This window comes from Haemaphysalis longicornis, unplaced genomic scaffold (genome assembly GCF_048455015.1).
Source record: "Haemaphysalis longicornis isolate Haplotype H1 unplaced genomic scaffold, Haemaphysalis longicornis Haplotype H1 scaffold_6, whole genome shotgun sequence".
In the NCBI taxonomy this organism is placed as follows: domain Eukaryota; kingdom Metazoa; phylum Arthropoda; class Arachnida; order Ixodida; family Ixodidae; genus Haemaphysalis; species Haemaphysalis longicornis.
This window is the reverse complement of record NW_027526407.1, coordinates 110,415,472-110,440,266: the sequence shown is the minus strand read 5'-3', so window position 1 is coordinate 110,440,266 and position 24,795 is coordinate 110,415,472. Positions and strand designations below refer to the sequence as shown.

The following is a 24,795-nucleotide window of genomic DNA, read 5'->3' as shown; positions in this document are numbered from 1 at the left end:
TACCCTTGTTTTCTGAGAACTTCTTTTGTGAAGCTGCTGCTTACTAGTGCAAACGATGTGAATAGCCCAGGCATTACAGAAATTGGGAACAGTTACCGTGTGGGGTTAAAATTCGAAGGGTGCATATTTAAAAAAAAGGTGTCACAAGTATTATGTCTTTCTGCGTTCGTCTCTTACATCAACATCATTTTAGAGAAATCAGATTGGATTGGAAAAACATTTATTGTGCCTTGGGTAAAGTCCAAGTTTGGACTTCAGACTTGGCCAGTGTCGTCCTCGCGGTCACCACCAGGGTTAGAGAAATCAGAGAAACATTCGAACCCTATTGGTGCTGATCTTAAAAATACTCGCGATGATGTACAAAAAACGCGTTAAAAATCGTGTCCCCGCACTCATAACCTCTTCAGTCAAGGGCTTAAAAAACCACAGACACATTAATCGCAAACATACGACTTAACAAGAATCTAAAAAATATTATTGGGATCTCTGTTTATAACGAAAAGTCGGAACAGGGATGGAGATGTTGTTCAAACAAAGAATGGGCGGTTATTGTTTATTTAAATGGCAGGAAGTTTATGTTACAAAAATACGACAAAAATATGAAACCCATCGGCACCGTTGTCAACAATAGTTTGCCTGCCATTCAAAAATGCATTAAACGTAACATCCCTTCATTCTGAACGTCTGCTCTTTACTGGTAAAAAATTTAAAACAGCCACAAACAAATTAGCCCTCTCCATATCAGCAGACAGGCACCGGAGGAATAATAATGTATTCTCCATTTATAATAAATTTGAATAGGCATGTTCATGATGTTTAAACAAAGTTAGGGTTATTCTTCAAGATGACTGCATTTAAAAGCCAAATTGCTGACTTACAAAACCTTTATTTGGATATCTAATGAAAGACTGAATAATTTCCGCAAGTGAATCATTGCACTGTATGTATGAATGTATGTATGTATGCCAGTATGTATGTATGCATGTGTGAATGTGTGTATGTATACACATTTATCTATTGATTTTGTATTTAGCACATTCACACGTTAGAAAAGTGTCAATTATGCATGATTAATGTTGCCCTCAGGCGTACTTCCGCACAGTAACCTTTATTTTTGTTTCCACAGGTCCTCGACCTCCACGCCCTCAAACGTGCGATGGAAGGTACCCTGGGGTAAGTACAGTTATTGTTCGAAGAAATACAGTCTGTGTTATAGCATAAACTTTTACATCATATTTCACTATACTGGCTCAATCGAAGCATATTGTTTGTATAACCAGGACAGTTACTTAAAGTTTGCAGATATATTAGGATTTTCTGGCAATTGGCATCATTAGCAAGCAATCTTTGTCTTTCTGGAACATATTCACTTTGCAGAATTCATAACTTATATACTGTAGAGATTTATAGCGTTGGCTTTTTGCCCATGTACTAAAAGCTGAGCATCATGCCATAAATGGAATTGACTATTTTACCTCCTCCCATTTGTTTCGATTTTTATGCTTTAGCTTGGCCCCTCCACTGATATTATACATTGGGAGAACATTTGACACGCGGAATTGCCTAAACATAACGTTTATATTCCCAGGTGTTTTGTAATTTATTTAGAACAAATCCACACGCGTTCATACGACTCTATCTCTATCTCCCTCTCTCTGTCTGCATATATATATATATATATATATATATATATATATATATATATATATATATATATATATATATATATATATATATATATATATATATATATATATATATATATATATATATATATATATAATATATATATATATATATATAGGAAAACATCTAACAAGGTAAAAACCATGATTATTGCCTACATCTTAGCAAGAAGACTTGCCTTCGTCAGAGCAAGACCCTACTGAAACGTTGACAACAATTCAACTTTGGCACCTTGTTCAAAGATTTCTTTTCTTGTGTTCTTTGCCATCTTCAAAATTTTATTGCTCAAAGTATATATATATAAATATACATCAATATAGATAGATACTTATATATATATATATATATATATATATATATATATATATATATATATATATATATATATATATATATATATATACTTGCCCTGAGGAAAGCAAGTTCTCTTTGCTGAAACGTAGGCCACAATCGTGCTTTTACCTTGTTCGAAGTTTTTCTTCTTTTGTGTTCTCTACCATCTTCAAAGTTCTACTACTCCCTGGATTTCGTGTACGAAGATGACGGAGCAAGGTAAGCCCCCTCTCCTCTCCCTGGCACACATAGCTCTCATCGGTGAAAGCCACTTTAAGTACATTCACGACCACTTCCCTTCCGGACAACATTCACCATACATCAGCTTTCAAAGCGGCGCCACAACCCATGACATCAGAAAACTGATTGACGCCGCCCCACGCAACATCACTCACTTCGTTCTGCACTTTGGCACTAACGACTTAAAGAACGACACCGCAGAAAGCACCATCGAGGCCATGAAAACTCTTGTTCACGATGTTCAGACCAACAGGCCCAAAGCAAAGATAACCCTGACAACAGTACTTCCCAGGATCGAAAACAAACACAAGCCAGACATACCCCAGACACACAGACTTCTAGCTCACTCACAAAGGTCAAAGAAAAAAAAAAAAAAAAAAAAGGCCCTGAGGAAAGCAAGTTCTCTTTGCTGAAACGTAGGCCACAATCGTGCTTTTACCTTGTTCGAAGTTTTTCTTCTTTTATATATATATATATATATATATATATCAGCAGGTAATTGGCGTATTTGGGCCATTACTACACCAGGGTGGCCAATCCTGCTCTGGTGAGAGAGTGCGTTACCGGCAATGGTCGGCTGGGTCAGGCCGCACCGAAAGCCCCATTCTGCAATACCATCAATTCGCGAATTTTTTAAAAATCTAGTGGGAATTGTCTGGCACCGGGATTCAAACCACGGTCCTTGTGCACGCGAGGCAGATTCTCTACGTCTACGCCACCGCTGCACCAAGGCAAGATAACCGTTGTTTATTAAGGGTAACAGAGTGTATTCCTAGAGAAGGCAAGGGTTTCAGGGGCGGCAGAAAGTTAGATGGGCAAATAAGATCATGAAGTTGGCGTGGATACATTGGTCGCAGTTAGCACAGGACCGGGGTAATTGGAGAATAATAGGAGAGGCTTTTGCACTGCAGTGGGCGAAGATTCCCTGGTGATGATGATCATGATGGTGAGGGCTTGTGCAGATCGACGGTGACGCAGCTCTTGCCTTAGGAACTGCGACTCTCAGTTCTCCTCCCTGTCGCTGCTGGTCAGGCGACACATGGTCAGGCTGATCGGGCGACACATGGGAAAAAAACACCCGCATTTCCCAGAAGGGGAGCATGGGGAAGTGCGAATGCACGGATGATGCTATGAGGGGGAGTTATGTTGAACTGTGTTGGCATTCGCCTGTTAGTTGCATTTAACTCCCCCGCGTGATCAAGTGGGGATTCACACACCCCGTTAGTCGTTCTCTGGAAATCTTGGTGAATTAAAGTGTATGTTCGAGGAGATCACACACACACGCAAGTAAAGTGAAACGACCGTATTCTTTATTCAGCACTTGTTGGTGTTGCCGTTGTAGTTGACGGTCATTATGACCGCCTTGTGGTCACTGAAATGTACGGTCAATAGTTGTTGCAAGACCGCGCGTATCAGACAGTTCCTCGCAAAGGCCAGGTCGATGTAGCTGCCGTTGATGGTGGTGGGAGCCTCTAGCGGTAGGCACGTCATGGAGTGGTTGGCGAGCACGTATTCCATCAACCACTCGCCGCCCTTTCGCACGTCCACGTTAAAGTCCCCAACAACCACGACCGGGTCCGAGGGCTTTACGCGCCTGGCCCCACTCTCCATCGCCGCGTCCACGTATTCGACGACGTCGTCGCGCGAGATGTTTGGCGCGAGGTAGAGGGTGACGACCACGATTCCATCGCCCGAGTACGCGTCGGTGTAGACGGCACTGTACGGCGACTCGTCCCTGGCCGGCGAGGTGGACACGGCGTGCGACACGAGGTTCGCGTAGACGTGACCGACGAGGTAGACGCCGCAGTACTCGCCCCGACTTCCGCTCCTGGCGAAGCAGCAGTCGTCGATGGCGTCGGTGGCCTGGGGGCATGGCTCGGGGCGGGGTGATGCGAAAGAATTCTTCTTGGCCAATCGCCCTAAGTGGGCATGTGCTAAAGAAATTAGGAACTCTTCTTGGCCAATCGCCCTAAGTGGGTATGTGGTGCGGACGGACGGACGGTGGTGGACGCGTGATTCAGGGTCGCTTAAGAAGTGCATTCGCACTTAAAAGTGAGTGGCGACGTGGGGAGGACGAACAGCGGCTGGTGAACGACGTCTGTTCAGAAGACTCAGCGGGCAAATTTTGCGGGGTTTGCGGCAGACGATTCAACGGGTGGTGGGGGCTAGCGTAAAAAAATGTTAGCGGGCGCCTGCACAGCCCAACGACAGTAGCGGGCTACATGTGCGTGTGTCCTGCACGCGAAAGTCACGATTCCATTGTCTTTGGTACACTTGGGCAATCACCTGGCCCAATAGCCGGCGAAATAAAACGATGAAGGAAATACAGTGCACGAGGCAAAATCTGCTGCTGATTGGGTGTTTGGACAACGAAAGTGTCCGGACCACCAAGGAAAGGAAGAATAGATGTGGGCTGTAAACCGACTCGCTTCCGACATCTCACTGTCTCCTCTAATAACAACGGGACGCTAAAGAAACCTCCATAACTACACCAGTTATGATGCTTCCAAACATTATGTGCAGAAACAGAAACTACATGAAGCAATGTGTGATACATCCGCAGGCACTAAAGGTGTGTTGAGCGGACCAGAAAATTTACCAAAGCCTGAAAGAAATTAAAAACAAATGAAACTGGTAAATGTATTGTACTTAGCTCGTGCGCATACAAACTTTGGCGTATCTGTGCGGGACTCATACGTTTTATTTATTAAAAATTTTGCCATAGCAAGAGTTCGTCGACAATTCGCTTTCCTCGCCGCAAAGGGGTGCGCCTCACTTTATTACCACTTTATACGTCGTACACACAGGTGTTCTTATAATCTGTGGCTGAGGTGAAAATAACCAGAATGCCTAATGATAAGAACCACGTCCATTCATACTTTTGGATTTTTACCTTTGGAAAGTGCAAAAATTCAGTGCTGTTTTTATGGTGTTTCTAATTCATTTTCATTGCCGCAATCTATTTCGAATCTCCAAAATAGCCCTGCTGTTCATTACCCTTAATATTTTATATACGGTTTTATGTACGTCTAAAAGTTCGCAGACCCACAAGCTGAAGATTTTAATGAATGATTCTAATATTTTTGGCATTTTTTAGCCTGGATACGCACCAGGGTGCCAATACTCCTGTTCAAAGATGGCTGACACAAAAGGAACTAGAAATTACAAGGACGGCACTCCGTGTATAGTAAGCCTTTCTTGTTTTTTTGTTAACATGGGCAGAAATTCTACTTCCAAAATATGATATTCTCTGCTGGGTTAGTAAAAATATCTAAATTTGAGATCATGATAAAAATTATTTTTCAATTTTTCCCAGGTACAGAGAATAAACATTGTGTGCCACAAAATCTTCAGAGCAATTGCAAATATGTTTTGCTTCCATTAAAAAGATCATAAAGTGGATCATTTTATTCATAGTTTAACGATACCTTTATTGACTATTTCGTGCTTAATCAGATGTATATTTCAAGCCAGAAGGCTTTCTAAATAATAACTGAACCTATACTGTGTATGAAAATTTTTCACACACATCGAAACTCAAACATAATGCAGAATAGCGGAAACATTTTAAGAACCTAACTGATAGGTAACATGGGCATAGGGATTTAAATGACCCTCTTTTTATCAAACTGAACATCGCATCGACAGAGGGTTGTGTCTGTCTACATTTACATTACTGTATTCTTGATATTGCAAATTGGAACAAACATTTAGGGAATAGGTTTGCCCAAAATGCTTAAATTCACAAAGTGTCCGCCCAACCCCAGAAGCAATAATTTTATTTCATAAATTTAACATTGATCCATCATCATGAGAGATGTTGGACGATTCGTGGGTATAGGGTCATCGGATAAACATAAATAAGGCGCAGTTGCCTGGCATTATACGAGGAAAAGTCAATTCGGGAAATCCTTTGCCTAAATTCCCAACTTAGCGGTCTTTTAGAAGTGCAGGATAAGGAGAGCCCGAAAACGCTCCCGATCTAGCGAGGAACGAGGCCACTCTAAGCGGCCGGTTAAGAGGGCAAAGCATGGTTTCCACTCAATGAAGTTTTCGTTCGTGTGCCTTTCGATCTCAAAGGGTACATGCAGTTGTGCTAAATAGGTAACAAGAGGGATACTACGGAGTCCTCTTGAGCTTTCCTTCTGTTACTGACACTGCGGCATTAGTTATCAGATGGGTGTTTATCAGTTCTTTCTTAATGAGACATCAATACATTGGACGCTGGTTCTTTCTATTAATATGTCGGTTTTTAGACGCGCATTGTCATATTTCCGTTTCCTGCAATTAGGAAATGCTGTAATAAATTTCAAAAAACAGAGTTTTAGGTTTTTTTACAACAGTGTACTTGGAAAACAGTGAACCCAAAATACTTCTACAGACTTTTCATCATATTGAGTTTTAATACCAAAACCGCCCAAGCATGAAAGCCAAACAAAAGCAAAAATACAAGCTTCAAAACCACCCTTAAGGCGTATTACGTAGTGCCTTTGGCTGTGTTTCATTGGCTACAGCGCAGTATGTTGATTAGATTTCTAGCTTGTGTTTCTAAAGTAGGAAAGTTATATTAAAAAACTGCACAACACACACTTATCCACATTCTTGCTTCTATCAACCGCTTCTGTCATACCACTAATTTCCCTCTCTAAAAAGGCAGCATATAAATTCTACGCAAAAAATGGCGGGATATTCTTCTCTTTCAATAGGATATTGATTGATACAATTCAGAATAGCCATTCTGTTGTAAAACGCAGCGTAAACCGCTGTTACGATTTCAAAACAAGTGACGTGATTACGTTGTTATTCATTTGAAAGCCACCTTTATGTACACCGTGAAGGGTATGGGTTGCAGAAACAAACAAGCTTAGAGGTTTTACTAAAACTGCAGCAGTTAGCCTAAAGTTAGCTTTAGCCTAACTTTAATAAAACTGTAGGCGCACTTTATGTTAAAGGTTTTCCTACATCATTTTCGAACTATTTATCATTTATTTATTCCAAATCCTCGACAAGTTTGTGTGTGATGTGCTAGTTTTGGTTGAAGGTTAAACCATTCATAGACAAGATTCGGGTGTAGCCAGCCGCAGTTCCTGGCACATGGACCATCGATGTTTAGGAAGAAGGAGGCGTGACAACACAATAGGATATTTTGCGTACCCAGAACTGTTGATCTCTTGAGTGCGGGGAAACATATTAGTTGGAACTGGATTTCGGGGAAACATAATTTCACTACGTCGTGTTTTTAAATGGTGGAATGCTTTTTTTGTCTAAAGAAACATGGCATTGATAAAACACCAACTAAATAACGGCAAGTTGGTTTGGTCTTTATGCGAATTGATTTCAATTACTAGAATAGGTTAGAACATGCACACATATACAGCAAGAAAAGGTATTAAACAGTTTACATTGTTTTGAGATATCATCTTTTCACGAAGCACAAGCTATACAACCATTTGTTAAAAGACCATGGCAGCATATTTTTTGTGAGTGAATGTGGCATTTATTTTGTAGCGCCTAGGTTTTTGTGCCAGCTTTTAGGGCATAATCTTCCCAGTCAAGAAGAGTATATTGTGACTTTTATTATTTATTTGTAAGTTCGCACTGTCATCACAAGCAATTACAATAATAAAGTGACTCTTTCAGAATTTGAATTCCGAGAGAAAACCACTAGGAGCAGCTGGCATTTGCAAACAGGGGGTATGCATTGAATATGATGATATGGGTGAGTTTTAGTATTAGTTCCTTTATTTGTAAAAGGAGCGAAAACAACTACAGAAGATTAAATTGTAAAGATGGCATCAGGAAGAAGCTGTGAATTTTTTAAACGTTTTAAAGCTAATATTTTATTGGAGTTTTCATCAAGCTGCTTCTGATATGCCCCCTAATGCGTCGTCGAATGTGAGCCTAATTTTTGTATTTATCCTGTAAATCGTCTTTCGAAACTGCTCTCAGCGATTTTTCGGTCCTGCTGTTATTTTGGTGTTCAAGCTTCAGAGAAATGCTCAAACTAAATACACTGTTAAAAAAAAAAACGTAAACAAACAGCAGTGCATAAATTCTGAAACTAACGAAAAAATTGTTAGAAATTACATTGGCTTTTCAATTTACGAAGCCGTAAGTTTTTTATTTGCTTCACCGAACCAGTAAAAAATAGTTATAACTATATAATAAGTAAGTAAATAAATATCTAAAAGATTTTTAAAACGACAATTACCAAACGATAAATATTTGTTTCCGTAAATACCGATTGGAACTCGTTTTATTGCGGCCTGAGGAGTTCTGATGGCTCCGCGCAAGAAAACGTTTTTACCTCCAAAAGCCTATTTTTTTTATTACTCAAGGGCTTCTCAGAAACGCCCTGTTTATGTTACTGCTTTGTTATCTTGATCCTACAACCATAGTTGCTCCATTTTTATCGCGAACTATTTCTACGGTTTTAATATCCTTCTCTTACGTCTCCAAATCAAGCATTGCCGTTTTTGAACGTTACGATTTCCAGATAACATACTCTGCACACTTACATTTCAGACAGAACACTAGAGATTCCAAGTCTAGTGGGCAAGAATATTTGCTTAAGTTATGAAAATTTCCATTTCAAATGTTTTATAAGTATATTTATTCTATAGTTCGTATACATTTCTCCAGTCAGAAAACATCGTATATACGCTAATTATGCATAATTGGCATAATGCACGAGCTTACAATGTTCCTGTTCGGGGGAAATTTTACTGTATACTTAAAATGCTTGTGCGCGACGAATTGGACCCTTCGAGCATATATTCTCACATGGGTATTCATAAGGCGAGTGTCAGCCTAACTCTGTAGCTTGAAATTTTTTATGCTTAGAGTTCTACTTTATTTGAATAAAAAATCGCGAAGACTGGCCTTCCACAATAGTGGAAGATAGATGTTCCATCTTGATGTTTTATAGGGCGCGTATGAAGATGCAGAAGTGAATAGCTCCACTCGTAAAGCCATTGAAGCCAAAGAAATAGAGCAGCGCCTCAAGAGACTTTCATGAAATGATGATGCAGCACGTGCCATTAACTGTAAAGTGCAGCGCCACAGGATCATGTGCCCTGCTGTAGAGGCAAAACCAGCCGTCTTGAGGGATGAAGATACTGGAAGAAGTTAACAGTGGGCCTACGTGTTATCAGGCGAACAGAATGAGTTTCACGGGTTATTTGCAAACAGTATGAGCTTCGCAGGGTTCTTTCTAGGTGGCTGTTTAACAGAAATTTCTGCTGTAGGTGAATGGAAGACCTAAGTAGGTCTTCGATTTCGCAATTGAATTTTCCAAATATCTCCTCTAACTTTGATGGGTGGCATCGAGGACATTTCGGTCTTTGTTGACAAGTGTACAGTTTGCGTTGTGTTTGTGTAGAAGACACTACAACCAATCGTGGGTAAAAGGCAAATAAAGATTGAACTACGGTTTCACTTCATGCGCGCGTGCTGCAATGTCATTTTAAGAGTGTAGTAGGAGGAGCTGAACAAGAAGTCTATGAAAGAGGTAAAGACCAAGCTTATCTAAAAATCTGCCTTCTCAAGTGACACCACTACATATTGTTCCAATCTGTTGGGTATTGTTTCAAAATGAACAAAAACAATAAAATAATACTCGACGATGAACCATAGTAAAGGCCGGTTTTCATCGGCGACAAATGGTATCGACTATACCACCTGCTTTAGAGACGTCGCTGTACGAGGTGTGCCATTGGTGTCACAGATATTTCCAAAGGTGTCAAACAAACGCATGGTTTATTTGCAAGTGTTCAACATAAAATACTACTTGAAAACTTTGGCGATGATACCTAAACTAGAGTGGTTGTTAATTCCTTCTAAAAAAACTATTTTTCTGAAGGGCGTGCCTGTGGAGAAGACATCGCCAAATAAATATTACTTAACATAAAGCTACGAATTTAATTTTGAGGGAGCTTAGGGCGCAGTGTTTGAGGAAACCGTAAGAGACGGGCTTCTTCTATGGTAAAAATGAGGAGTTCTGATTTACTGACAGTGCAATTGTCTTTGTGATGACGAATATTGATGCACAACCAGATGTGCACTTACCAGCCATTGGATCCTGCGACGTCCACAACTGCTAGGATTTGTTATGCTAGTGGCATCTTCTGGTGACGACTTTTTTGAAGATTGCTTGCAAATGCAGAACGGTCGGGTAGGCTCCTACCAGTCGTCGTTTCGATTTAATTTGCCGGTGCGACCGGCTATGAAGAGCGCATCACTTCGGCAGTGCTGGTCGTAAGCAGAAGGGCGGGCGATAAGAGTGACATGTGACACAGGGCAATACCACCTAGGCCGTTGCATAAATTTGCTATAGGTTTGACTAAAGGCATTGCACGCATTTTGAACGTGTTCCTTGAGTTTTTTTACGATTTCCTACCAGGGCGAAGTAGTTTCAGTGAGAAAAAATTGTTATCAATATATTTCTAAGAACCCTTAAGGAATAAAACTGCTTACTGATTTCCAATATTTAGAAACTTTTGGGTCAGTTCAAAAAGACTTCTAGCATCTGGGGCAGTCATTTTCGTACAAATTATGGCCAGAACTGTAGAACAGCCCTTGTGTGACAGAAGCGATTCTATGGCAACAATGTATTATAAAAAATGCACTTACAAATAGGTAACGCTTATAGCCCTCTGTTTATTAAAACAACTATTGACCACGCAGCGTCATAGTTTATTTGTTTTCACCTAAAGCATAAGCAGCTATTCTTCAGTTATGGCACGGAAAAGGTTACCAGGCCACATAAGCTTCATAGCCAGTATTAATTACTGCATTTCATACCTGCCATCTTGGCAGCAACAGAAATAAACAAGAAACCAGCAATTACAAAAAAAACAAATCTAGGCATTTTGTTTGTTTCATCCTTCAATATGCCCTTTCAAGATCATCATCGCTATCATCAGCCTGATTGTATTCACTAAACAATGAAAACCTCTTCTAAAGGTCATCGGTCACGTCTAGCGAGTTCTAGCCATGTCCCCCCTTTTCGAGAAATTTTCACAGCGCATAACTCTATCGAATCTTTGGTGGACCCGTACTGTGTTCAGGGTCTATTTGGAGCCAGTAGGTCAAAATGATAGCCCATTTTTTTTTCTGCACGCACTTGATGTGACCGCCCATTCTCGTTCTCTTCACCTAACTTGAGCTCGAATGTTTCCCATATTAGTTTGTTCACAAATCCAAATATCTGGTTTCTTGTCCCTAAGCCTGACCCGGAGCATTCTTCTTTCCATAGCTCGTTGTCTCGATCTAAGTTTCCTTTCGCGTCTTGAAGTGAGACACCATGTTTCTTCCTCGTTCGTGAATAATGCAAGAAGGCATACAGCAACATTTTGAGTGACAGAGGAAGCTTACTAATCTACATATTAAAGTGTCTACCAAGATCAGCCAATCCAGCGGGGTTTCTCCTGGTGATTCGCTTTCGTGATTGGCGTCAACACCTAACAACGTCCCAAGATAGGCATAATAACTTACGGTTTCCAATATTTTGTTCACTTTCTTGAAGACAAGTTCCTTGACATGCTTAGTGGACACACAACTCGGTTTATTTTTTCATTTTTAATCGTGCAACCGAGATTTGTGACCACAAAAAAAAACATTTTCTGGAAATACCGACTGCTTTGACTAAACAAGACAATTTCTTCTGCCAACCTTAAGGGCTCTTAAATATTCCACATTCATTCGTACTCATTTTTGTGTGGAAACATTTTCTGAACACGCCCTCAGGACGGGGTTAAAAAATTGCGCAGATAATGTGTCCAATTGTGACGCCATTCTCTAATGAAGTTTACAAGTTTTTTTATGAAGCCGTATAGTTCCGCTGTATCCTTTATATATATCATTCAGAAATATGATAAGAACTTGTCGGCTCCGGGATCACGTAACACCTAAATTACTGCTGAAGCGTGCACTCACTCAACTGTTTTTTTACCTCCAGTGCCAAATACAATAGTGCTTTATCCTGAAAACATTCCTCGATTACCGAAAGCAAAAAAAACATACCTTGCGGGGATGGAATTATTTGGTATTTTAGTAGTATGAGTGATAAAGTAAAGCATAAACAAAAACAGTTTATTCTTGTGACCTGCATCACATCAAAGAAGCCAGAGCTATCGCCATAACCTCCACAACACGTCAAAGACATGTTGCTGTTGCAATACATTAAAGCAAACTGGATGAAATTTGCGGCTACGTAGGACAGCTAGGATTCTCGAACAAGCTACATTTGCAAACGAACATCACTGATGCGGTCGTAGAGAGCTAATTGCAACATGTTTTGGCTTGATAATTTCAATAAGGGCTGCGAATAAACACCAGAATTAAAAAAACGGTGGTTCGTTGGTGCCACTTCCAAATATCCGGGCTGCCATGTGCCACGCAAACTAAAAAAAACACAATTTTTATACAGGCGCACGGCCAGTTGAAATTGTGACAGTTTCCTCAGCTTCAGAAGAACGCAATTGAAGACGACACACGGGCGCACTGATTACTAAATGCGCATAATGAGTGTATACTACCCAGGTTCCGCAAATTCCACACGGGCTGCTTCCGGGCTGCGCCGTTAGAGTTCTCTGGTCGTAGCTGCAGCTATGTAGTCCCGCCTGCCATCTTAGTGAGAACCTCATGGTACAATTCTTGAACAACACACTAAAATTCCTGGCTGTTCAACAGCTCACGAGCTGACACCATATCTCGATCATGCACGGGCATGTTGTTCTAGTGTGTTTTGGTTTGAACGGTATTGACAAATACCGTTATTGACAAATTGATATTGACAAATAGTTCGAGACGTTAGGCAGCATCTTCAGATTCTTCAGGGGTTACGCTCTGATAAGCCTGTCCTGCCTCGTGCCGCGTAGTCACAACTCTGCCTTGCACTCGCGGATCGCCGACGTGTTCTTGGTAAATATGCGTACCCTTTTTCTTTTTGATTTATTCACGATGTTTCTCGTCTGCCTGGAATAACAGTGGCCCCGCTTTTGTATTTTATGAGGAAGATGAAACGGTAGCAAACCGTAGCATCTGCGCATTTTGCAAAAATCACTCTTTTTGTCAGCATATTCCTAAATTTCGCCGTCCTACTTTTTGAACATCCTTGGAGACAATTCTGTGGACATGTCCTCAACAGACGAGTGTCGAAATTCAAGAACTTCCCCTCTACAGTCACCAAGTATCGGCCTCTTCGGCCTCCTCGGCGCTGATCAAATATTCAGCGTATTTTACAGAAGGAACAATTCTGCGCTAGCTCTCAAGCTGGAAAACATTCTTGTCCTGGTAGTGCGCCGACATGCGTGGTTCTTATAGATTATCAATATATCAAAGGCGCTCATTTATGTCTTCTAAAACCTGTTGATTATTTCTTTCAATGCCACCCGCGATATAATCAATAAAGTGCGAGTAAATATTCCACTGTTATCACATTTTGTGTTTCTGTAAGCAAAGTCGATCCTCGGATAGCCGTCGGGAACGCCGTTTTCTCTTTCGTTTTCCACTGTACTTTCGCTGCCGTGTCGACTTTTGGAGAGGCAAGCGTCGTTAATTGTTATCTAGCGAGAACCAAGTGCGGCAGCCCACACCAGAAAAATATTGTATTTCTTTAATAATGCAGTGATTGCCACAAAGATGTTGACTGACAACTCTTGATGACTTGGTTTTCTGGTAACTCACTAAAAGTAATTATAGGCTCCTCTTAAACCCGCACTACGTCATGCCGAGGGATTAGTTCTTCGCTGTTCCCAGGTCAGATGAATTTAGCTTAGTCACGTGAGCCAGTAAATATTATCATCGTGAAAATTTTTATCACGCCTCGCTGTTTTGTCACGTTGAGTATAGGTTAGGAACAAGGGCTGCTCATCTTTTTAAACCTCAATCACGAACACCCCGAAGAAGCAAAGTCAGGAGCCCTTCCGCCGCGACTAGCAGCGGCGCTGACATTCTACGACCAAGGAGAACAACCCTGGGCCGTCCAGCAAGCCCAAGAGGTGACAATGAGGCAGGATTCCGACACATCGCATGTGGGGGAGAAGATGCCTGGCCAAGACGTCCCCCCGACGGTGACCTAGGCCCGGTCGACTAGCGTGCGTGCACGCGAGTTATGCAGGCACATAACAAAGTTTATTCCACTCCCCTCTAGTACGAACAACTGACACTCCCACATGACTGCAACGTCCTACACTGTTTAGCTTGTTTGAAATTGTCGGGCTTAAAAATCTTCTTGTAAGAATCAACGTTCCTTGAACTCTGAGGCGGAAACAGACCTATACTGCTAAGGAAAGGGCTTTTTGATATCTTTGACTTTTCCACATTACTCGGTGTCTGGTTGAACCTCTACCGTAAAATTTTCAGTGGTATATACTCCCACTTACACTACTATTCATGCATGTTGCCGCTAATTTAGAGCATCGACTTTTCGCGATTTTCGTGTCTGCGCAGTGACGTTGGCGTGTTCCTCACAGATATTTTACAGACCATTGCAGGCGAATTCGAAAGAGTAAACATTCCGATAACCATACTTGATTCCCCAATACCGAGACGAGTGGCCTCACAACGCTTTACGAAGTAAATACAAGAGTTCCTTGCACCGCTGACATTGCCAAGCTCCACTCCAAATATACTCCTGGCGCCACACAGTCTTCACTTGTGTTGTGGACATCGTGATATGTGAAAAACAGTATACGCACCCTAGCTTACTTTTTCCTAGTGCAAGGCTTGAGCAGCAGGAGCTTGATTAGGTCGAGTAGGCGCAAGTTATTGAAAAAAAGTTCCGCCAAGGATACGACGAAAACAATTGTTTCGTAAATTTAGAGCTCCCGTCGGGAAACACCAATGTGTCACGGGAGTACCACAAATGCTTGAGAAAGCATCTAAATTCGTATAAGAACGCATAATCCCAGTAATAAAGAGTACTAGCTCTGGCGCGTCTAAGATAAGCGCTCAGTCAATCTTTCGACCAGAAACAAAAACAAGCTTCTATGTTCAAATAACAAGGTTGAGGAAACTTGCATTCAAGAAGCACATGACCTCCAGCGTTTGCGATAGCCTTCTTCATATAACAAAAAAGGAATGCGCCAGCAAAGAGAAAACAGGTTCACAGCAGGAGTGTACATATTACCACTTATTGCTACTGCTTATATGCAAGCCCTAGAAAGGTGCCTCAAAGGCGCATTGTTAATTTGGTTTTCAGTGCACCATATAAAACGGTGAATTTATCCCAGGTGATTACCACGGCGAAGTAAAGCTTGCTCAAGTTCAAGTAATGTGCAATAAATGTTTATAAAACCCCACTTAGTTGAAAACCTAATTCTATCGGGCAGAGCATGAGAACCGAATTCCGCTGTTAACAATATTAATAATACAATGAAGTAATGCAATATAACGAATTGTTATAGAAATATAACAATACGAAGTCCGCTGTTAACCCCCCCCCCCCCCCCACACACACCCACACTATTTTGTCGGCCTCATCCCGACGAGATAGAAGCAAAGAAAACACTGGTGTATTTGACAAACATTCAAAAGAAAACTAGTCACCGACAATGAATCCACCTGTACATCTTGTACTCAGCCCATCTCACCATGATTCAAGTCTGTTGGGCCGCTTCGGCTGCCACTCTCAGTATACCAGTGGAGCACGTCTTATATTCCGTTTGGGTGGTTTGTAATTAAAAATCTAAAATATTTATTGGGAAAATGTCATCTCAGGGCCGCTTTTGCACGTATAAAATAAACCTCGCGGTGTTCGCTTATAAAAGGGGTGCTTAGACTCGCCGGCAAACAGCTTTTGTTTCCATTTTTCACCAAAAGTAAGAAACGGTGCATAGACCTGGCGGGGCAAGATGTGGGAGGGCTATATTGGCAAAACCACGATATAGTAGAGGAGTGAAGACGCAACAAAGACTCAAACCTCCTTGAAACGGCTAGGGCATATTATTCGGAGGCGAGAATGTATTCCTTATACCGATTTTTGGAACATACCCAGCGCTAGATTTAGCTGCGTCGAATGGAGGAAACACCCTGCAGAAACCTACAAAACAAGTTCGCGTTACTTCCGAACCAAAAACGTTTGTCGACAAAGATCTTACAACCTCCCTTCTCTAAGATGCAGTATCCAAAATTCAAAAAAATTATACGAAGCTCATTTTAATGCGCAAGAATTGAAAGTAGGGTATTTCTACCCAAACTTCACGACCAACACGACGTTTTGGATCCACGATTGCAAGCTGATTTTCTTCTTCTTCGCTTCCGCAAGGACATTTACGTCATTATTGTTGCTATACCTTTTTGCTTCTATTTTTTGGCGTAATATTCGTTGCGCATCTTCTTTGAGGGGAGCGCGCTATGACGTGTCTCTCCTTGCGGGAAGTGCTGCGCGATAAGACTCTCTCGTTCGGTGGAAGTGTTGGATCGATAAGGGTGAACTCTGGAGTATTTTTAGCGATTGCTCACCACACTCCCCAAGTGGGTATGCTAGGCTTGACAAACGTAGGCAGGCCACGCTTGGCGGTAGGTGCGAGGCGTTCACGCACAAGCGCTTGTCATTTTAAGGGTTTTTTTACCTGCCGTTGGTGGCAGCAATCTTGGACAATCTCCCTCTCCTGGCCTGAAAAATGTGCAAAGGGGAACACTGGGCGGTGAACGAGAGGCTCGCGCTCACGGTCGAGCAGCCCCCTGTTCCCGACAGTTTCTTGGTGTAATTATCTGCGGGCCGAGAAATGTGATGATTTTCTAAAAAAATTTATTTAAAAAAAAATAAAAAGCTTCTAATGTTTTTGTGTTTTTTCTGAACTGTAGCGCCAGTGATGTTTCATTAAAAATATTCATAAGGTAATCAAAGAGGTAGACTATCAAAATCTTCTAGGATTTGTTGTGATGCATTTATGTGTCAGTTTGGTATTGGAGAGATTCCGAATATGCAGGCAGGAGTTTTTCTCGCGTCTATGTCAAATATTTCCATGTTTGCGCAGTCTTGTGACATTAAATAGTTTAGTATAGCGGGTACCCCGCTAATGGTTTTGTGGTGGGTGGTCTTTTCCGACCGGGACGAGGCACGATTCCTTTCGCAGGTACGGCGGCCCGCCTCGCGGAGCCCGCACATTCGTTCCAGTGAGCAGCGACCTCCGTGCCCTCCTGTCCCCTCGCGCGCATGCACCATCGTGCCCCGATACCACACCGCCGTAGCGTTGGCGCACGCTATCCGCTATGCTAAACTATCATTTCACGTCGCCGATGGCGTGATAAGGGCTTGTCTTTTAACCGATCTAATACCATGTTCACGGCAAATATTTTTTTGAAATATTACAACCACGTTTATGGACATTGCACCACAATAGAGCTCTTCCAAAATCCTTGTTTTTGTTGACAATTATACAAGCATTTTCTTATCCACTAAAGTAAAATCGAATATGTGGGTGTGGGCATAAATAGGGGTTGCAATGTTTTGTATTTTTCTTCACATAAAGCAGTACAAAGAAAGCATGAAGTCCGGAATAGTATAGAATCTTCTACATGTTAACAAGTTATATTATCTTTCATCTATACAGTATTTGGTTATTAAATTTCCAGTATGAGACGCGTTATATATATATAAAATATTAGAAATGTTCGCGTGGCGTTGTCTAGATAAAAATTTAAAACACAACCTAATTTTCTGCCTGTTCACTACGTCTGGTGTTCTTATTTTCAGAAGTGGCTGGTAGTCTAGCAGCTGCCCGTGTTTTTTCAGGAAAGTATCAAAAATGCCCAGACAGGCTACACAGAAAAGTAAGTATTAAATTAGAACTTGCTAAAAACTTGACTTGAAACGTATTTTAAACATCAAATTTTCTTGAGTTAGGTGACACAAAATACCGTTTTTGGTTGCCCTAAAACGGTCGCAAGACACGTATCCATGCCGAATAAAACAATTTCTTTTCTTTGTTTAGAGAATCAATTTTCTCGGGCACAAAACTCGGCCTACGTGCCTCTACGCAAAAGTCTCGTGTAGTAATTTTCAACTCCCGTACTATTATCCCGCGTTTGCTTTGGAGAGTTTTTTTAAAACAGGGTGCTACGGACTAGAGATAACGAACAGAACACCCTAGCTATGCCGGAACGTAGCATTTCTTCCCAAACAGTGGCAGATGCAATGGCATTGCAAGCTCGAACAAGAAAAAATTTACTTCTACAAATGTCCAAACAAATTCGCGTACCCGCAAGTGGCAGTATTCCAGTCGTCTATTTATTTTTTGGCAGCGTCAAGCATGCCTTGTTATCCTATTACCTTTTATATCCACTTTAAAAGTTTCAAAAGGAAATGCCAAGTTTTTGAACGTCTAAAAAAGTTGCGGAAGGAAGCCGAGAGTGGTTCTCAAAACAGAAATACAGACAAGTATAATGACTGAGAACTAGGCAATTAGGAGTCAGAAAGTGAAATATTTTTACTTTAAGGATAACCACACAGACAGGAACAATTCAACAAATTAAAGCAAGCAAATCACACATTCTAACTAACAGGAAGGAATAACAAGGGTTTTTGCAATTTTGCATAGCCATATGTACATACCTTTCTATTTGTTTTTTTTACTTATTTATTTATTTTTGTTTGTTTTTTATTTTTTATTTATTTATTTTTTTATTTTATTTATTTATTTATTTATTTATTTGTTTATTTATTTATTTATTTATTTATTTATTTATTTATTTACTTTAAAATACTGCAGCCCATGTAAGGGTATAGCAGGAGGGTGGAGGATGTACAACTTTTTGCGCATGCGTGGGTGTATAGCAATCGTACATAAAACCATAGAAAACCAAAAGCTATACAAACACATTCTCGCTGAACATCAACAAGGTATGCGTATTTGTAGATTTAAATAACATTTTCACGCTTGTTTAATATCATGGTCGAAGACATAGTGCATGAGCACATCAAAACGCATGCACATATTAGATATAGACCAGGCGGAAATCACCAAAAATACAATAACCATGTTGAGGAAAAAAAGGAAAAAGCATCATTTAGTTCTCTTGAAGAGCAAGTAACATTTCTTCTATGCGAGAAAACATACGTGGTCTGGCACAGAGTTTCAAAGTTTTATTGTGTGTGGAAAGAAACTAATTTAAATGTGTCAGTACATGGGTGGTAAGGGGAAACGTTAGAGTGATAATTACTTCTAGTTGTTGACGGCTTAGCTAGTTTCACTTACCCGGCAGAGGACAGGCAATACTTAGAGTGAATGATGCAGTGGAAAAAAATGAGTGATTCTATGCGTAGGCGCGCAGTAAGTTCGGTTAGTTTCAATAATAAAAGGCCTGAAGTTGGTGAAACATTGCGTTGATATCAGCGGCAGATAAATCGGACGGCTTTTTTTTTTGTATCACTCCAATAGGTTTAAGTCGCATTGTTTGTGCGGGTTCCATACGACCGAAGCGTATTACTGTTTAATACGCGAGTAGCTTTGTGTCTGGCGGACATGGGTCAGCGTACGTTTCAGATAACCAAGTTTCTTTTGAGTTGCAGCCGAGATATAATCCATGTGCTTAGAACAAGATGAGCTACGTGTAAAGTAAACACCAAGATATATAAATTGCGGAACATTTTGCTGTTGGATATTTTCTGAAGACTATGGGAAATTGAACGGGGATGCACTATTGGTAAAAAAAATGACTCCCGTTTTTTTCAAATTCATGGTTACCTGCCATGATTTGCACAATGCTCAAAATGCAAAAAAATGATTCGGTTACACGATGGTGATCTTCTGGCCATGTAATTGCTCCGTACATGATTTATTGAATCGCGTAGAATTTAATGCCATTACGTAAGTCATTTATGTATAATAAAAATAGTAATGGCCCCAGCACTGACTCCTGACAAACACCGTACGACACGCTGGATAAGAGTGACTCGGCCCAAATAAATTCGGCAAACTACTTGCGATTGGTTAGAAAGGTTTAGAGCCTGTTAAGGACTTTTGTGTTATTCAATATTACTTGTAATATATAGATGACGTTTGTGTTGGAACTACATCGGAAGCTTCAGAAAAGTAAATAAATATGGCATCGGTTTGGGTTCCAAGATAAATATTGTGAGTGATGCCATGCCCAAGTTCCATTATTTAGTTATGGTACTGAAACCTCGCCTGGACTAGTGGGGAAAGTTGGGCAATAAGTTATACTTTTCTAGATATTGTAATATGTGTTTGTATATTATAGGCTCCAGCATTTTACACGAGTAAGTTGTTAGTGATATGGTCCTGTAAAATCGTTTCTTCTCTCCGGAATAATATAAGGCCTTCACTTTAGCTATTTTCCATGAACTAGGGACTCTGCTTGTTACAAGTGATTTATTGAAGATAATATTTAGATAGCCGCATGTCCATACAGAGTATCTTACAAAAAGCATGTAATAATGCCATCAGGGCCTTGGAATGTCTTCGTGTTAAGGTTAAGTATAAGATTTAGTACGCATTCATCACTGACCGTGATATCACTCATGGCTATAGAAGGTGTAGGACACAAGAATGTTGGAGAGTGGCCTTTATCTCGTCTGATCACTGCATGAAAGAAAGTATTAAATGTGCTTGAGGTTTTTACTGGATAATTTTTTGTTTCTGTTTTATTTCAGTTTAAATGAGCTTGATGCTGTTTCATAGGCAATATAGATTACCAAAATTTGCGGGCGTAATAAAGCAAGTTATGTATCGCCACTCTGAAAAAAATTTTTACAGATTTTATTTTGTTTCTAAGTTTTTGTTTTGCTTTTTAGAATGTGTTGACGCTTAGGGGCGGCTGGGGTATTTAAAACATCTTAGTTTATGCACGCAGCTTGACAACTGAAGAATTTCCCAATTTATCCAAGGGGAAATCGAACTTCTCAACTTTAGTAGCAACCAAACGCCGCGTACAAGATGTAACCAGATTTTCGAAGGTGCTGACCAGCGAGTCAATCTCGCTATTGATATTAGACTGCATATGCTTAATCCTCGTGCACTGGTTTCAGCAAAAAAAACTATCAGAAATAAAATTGCACCGCATTTAAAACTTTCACCTCCACAGATATAGTGCTACACTAATGCCTGCTTTCGCGCCCTTTCAGATGTGACCACAAACGGCTACGAGTATGCACACCTCTTACTACACCATTTTAAATGTGATAGTCATTGTTGGCGTAATAAAAAGAATAAAAAAATTGCCACATCTTGCAATAGTTGTGCAAGGCTAGAGAAACAGTGGAGCTGTTGGCCGTTGCAGAATTTTCCGCACTGGGATCATCTGTCCATAAGGAGGACCGACTTAAAAGGCCTTGTAAAATCCAGCTAGGCTTGGCCTCGCCTAGCACGTCTATATTAGCTATAACATTTCAAAACCTGACGAAACCTGTAGAAGCCTACAAACAACTTAGAAAAAGTTCACAAAACCGGGACAAGGCAGGTCTAATACCAGCTCAGTTGTTTCTCCCTCCTCGCATCACTGAGTTTATTGCATTTCAATAATTTATAACTACATCAGCATGGACGTGAATGAAGTGAATTCTCACCAAAACTGCGGTGTTTACTTCCTAAATCATCTTAAAATAAAATATTCTGCATATTATCAAGGTGCACTTGATACCGATTCACTGCTTTCAAACTTCCAGGCCATTACACTGCACGACTGTCATTACTACTGCAAAATAAAAGGCAGATGGTACTTTGGGATATACATGAGCAACGCGACATGTCAGGTACGTTTCTGTATAAATATATGCTTAAATACCTTTTATTGCCCAACAAAATAAATTTTATTTTAGATTTCACTGTTCTAGTTTTATCAATTCAGCGGTAGTGTGCACTTGCAGCATTTATTAGATTGCTTTCTCAGACGACCAAAGTTTATGGTTCTGCTCGACCTTTGAGTTACGTCTAAATAAACATCGCATTAAGCAACGAAATATCTAAACGGAAGTCGGTTCCGGCGAATTCTGCTTTTTATTGTAAGCCATTTGTATGAATTAAGGTTGTAGATAATTGGTTTTTTATTTTCGGGAAGTCTGTATTATTACTTTTAAATACGTGTTAGTGTCCTCACCAGGTACAATTCAAAGAAGCTAGGCCACATTTATGTCTGCTTATTGAGGTTGGCAAGAAATTTTACAGTATTGTAAAACGTAATTTGCTCATGCTTTTAACCAAACGTACCCGCACCTAGCAGGAAGATATCGAGTGATTACACTTGTGACATGTACGAAACATAGTGGCCGAGGCAGAACCCTTTTTTTTCCAATTTCGAGATGTAGCCAAATGGTTGTGATTATCATATCACGTACTAGCGCAATGATTGCGAAGGAAATAGTTCTTAAGTATTTCCCTAATGATACAGTTCTAGTGTGTTGAATAAATAAACGAAGGTTGGTTCGAATCATTTATTCTGCGTACTTCCGTCTGAGGCTCCAGCACCAGCTCCCTCGGTGGGCTTTAAAATACGTTTAAATGAGAGTTTCCTAAGTATTCGGACGATATTAGGAAGAAAATATTCCGATGAAAAAAGCAAAGAATACACAGGAACCACGTTGCCATTACTACTGCACTGTTCAGCGATAAGACAGTTTATTCGGCGGAAATCGCATCAATACTGCTGTGTTAGGCACGCACACACCGGTCTCCGCTGTTCTGTCACTAATGCAGGGCACACTTTCTCATTATAGCAATTTTATAACAATGAAGTAAACCTCGTATCACACACGGCCCTCCATTCGTTTCCACACCTTAGCAGCACCTCGAAAGGAATGGACGTGTTAGGCAAATTGCGGCACGGAGGATAACTGTACAATAATTTTTATTCAAATCCTCCGGAATTATTTTGCCACTACAAAGCGCATACTACATTTGTGGCAGTATCCAATGCAACGTTTATATATTTGAAACCGGTCAATGCGTTGACCTCCCTACACCATAAACTTGTTAAATTGTCAACATTTAAACCAAGCAATACTTCTAAAAACAAGTGCTAGGGTTATATCATTGTGAAATATAACCAGTGGCGAAACCATGTATTTAGGATTTAATTCACTCTGTGAAGGTGGTTGAAAACGAGTGTTCTTAGCCCATTATATAGAAATAGCGGAAAATCTCCGTACAATTTTCCGTGGACAAGCCCGGTGAAGCCACTTTTTGTCTAGCGACCATTCTTTTTCACACCAAGAGCACGCACAGAACACGCCCAAAATTGCAAGGGAAGAAAAAGCACTCATGCTGTCACCGATGACGCAGCAAACGCGCAGTGAACTGGGTTGCAGCCTGCGCCACCTTTTATTATCATCGTGGCACATGCCCTTCTTTTAATTCCCTTAGTTTCATCCTCCGGTTCGCACCCCTCCTCGTAAACAAAACGAACGATTAGACGCTTTCACCTTGCAATCGCAAGAGGCGCTGGGCGCCTCTTTCTATCATTTTCAGATGACATGCATGCGTAATCTTTTCTTATTGTCATCTTACACTTCCTTAAAACTAACACGCAATTTGTCACAACGAGTGCACAATCGCACCTGGTACTGTCATACCGTGACTAATTTCAAGTTTTGGATGTGCGCTATCTAAGATGAGCTGCTTTCTATCTTGACCCCAGAGCAATAACAGCCGCTTAAACAGTGATTTGTTGCTCTTTACCCATGAACGCGGTTTTTGCAGAAAGGTTGGTGTTCAATCGTTTCGAAAATAATTCAGATGATTTTAGCCCAGCGCGTGTTGCAACCATTGTAGCATGTGTACTTCTCAAACTTGTGTTTCCAAGAAAGCTGCTACACCACAAATTAAACTTGCTTTTCGTGAAACATTGTATTTTTGACTACTCCCTAGTAAAGCAAATACCACAGCTGATATACTGTAATTTTTGTTTTCCACAGCACCCGGAAACTAAACAAACCGGATGGTGCTGTATGGGAGAATGCCAACGAAGCAATATATGCGGAGGCTTGGCGCCCAGGCTTTTTTAACAAGCTCCCAACAGATGTGTCCGGCCAGAAACCGGAGTGTCGGCCGGTATATGCATATTAACGGTAATAAACGTAGTTACATATTGCAGCGTGGTTTTTTATATAGCGGAAAAACTGGTGTATAATATTTCTTAGTAATTTGAAGCTAAGGCCTAATCAATACCATAAACTTTTTTCTCTCACTGTACTGTTCTCTGCAAATGTGTTGCACGAAACACAGTGATTCGCGTCATAATTGCGCCGTATACAGCTATGACATCATGGTTAGCAATACCTTGCAATAATTCGCAATAAATTGTGGTTACCAATAAACCACAACAAAAAGAAGCGTTGAATCAAAAACAATGTATTGTGCATAGTAGAAAACAGAAATTTGAAAGGGTAAGTGTCTGCTCTGCGTGCATCTGATCAAACACTCTGCCTATAAAAGTATGCAACAGTATATATGAACCGTAAAAAAGCGCCGAGTGCCGCACCATTACCGACTTTATCCCCAAACCAAGATTGCAGCGCCACATGAAGATAGAAGAACAAGAGGACTCTGCATTTTAGTTTGATATAAAGGAGTC

The 24,795-nt window shown here is 40.7% G+C and overlaps 1 protein-coding gene across 2 annotated transcripts in view; it reads left to right on the top strand.

The window, feature by feature from the left end:
• The window catches only part of LOC144141883 (uncharacterized), a 45,329-nt gene extending 21,017 nt beyond the window's left edge, over nucleotides 1–24,312 (top strand). For both annotated transcript variants that reach the window (XM_077673358.1, XM_077673357.1), the window contains 6 exons: nucleotides 1,127–1,173; nucleotides 5,357–5,446; nucleotides 7,900–7,978; nucleotides 17,963–18,039; nucleotides 21,893–21,979; nucleotides 24,137–24,312. In XM_077673358.1, the coding sequence (XP_077529484.1) occupies nucleotides 1,127–1,173; nucleotides 5,357–5,446; nucleotides 7,900–7,978; nucleotides 17,963–18,039; nucleotides 21,893–21,979; nucleotides 24,137–24,226 (470 nt within the window). In that variant the 3' untranslated portion in view covers nucleotides 24,227–24,312. The remainder of the gene's footprint in view (nucleotides 1–1,126; nucleotides 1,174–5,356; nucleotides 5,447–7,899; nucleotides 7,979–17,962; nucleotides 18,040–21,892; nucleotides 21,980–24,136) is intronic.
• The last annotated feature ends 483 nt before the right edge of the window (nucleotides 24,313–24,795 follow it).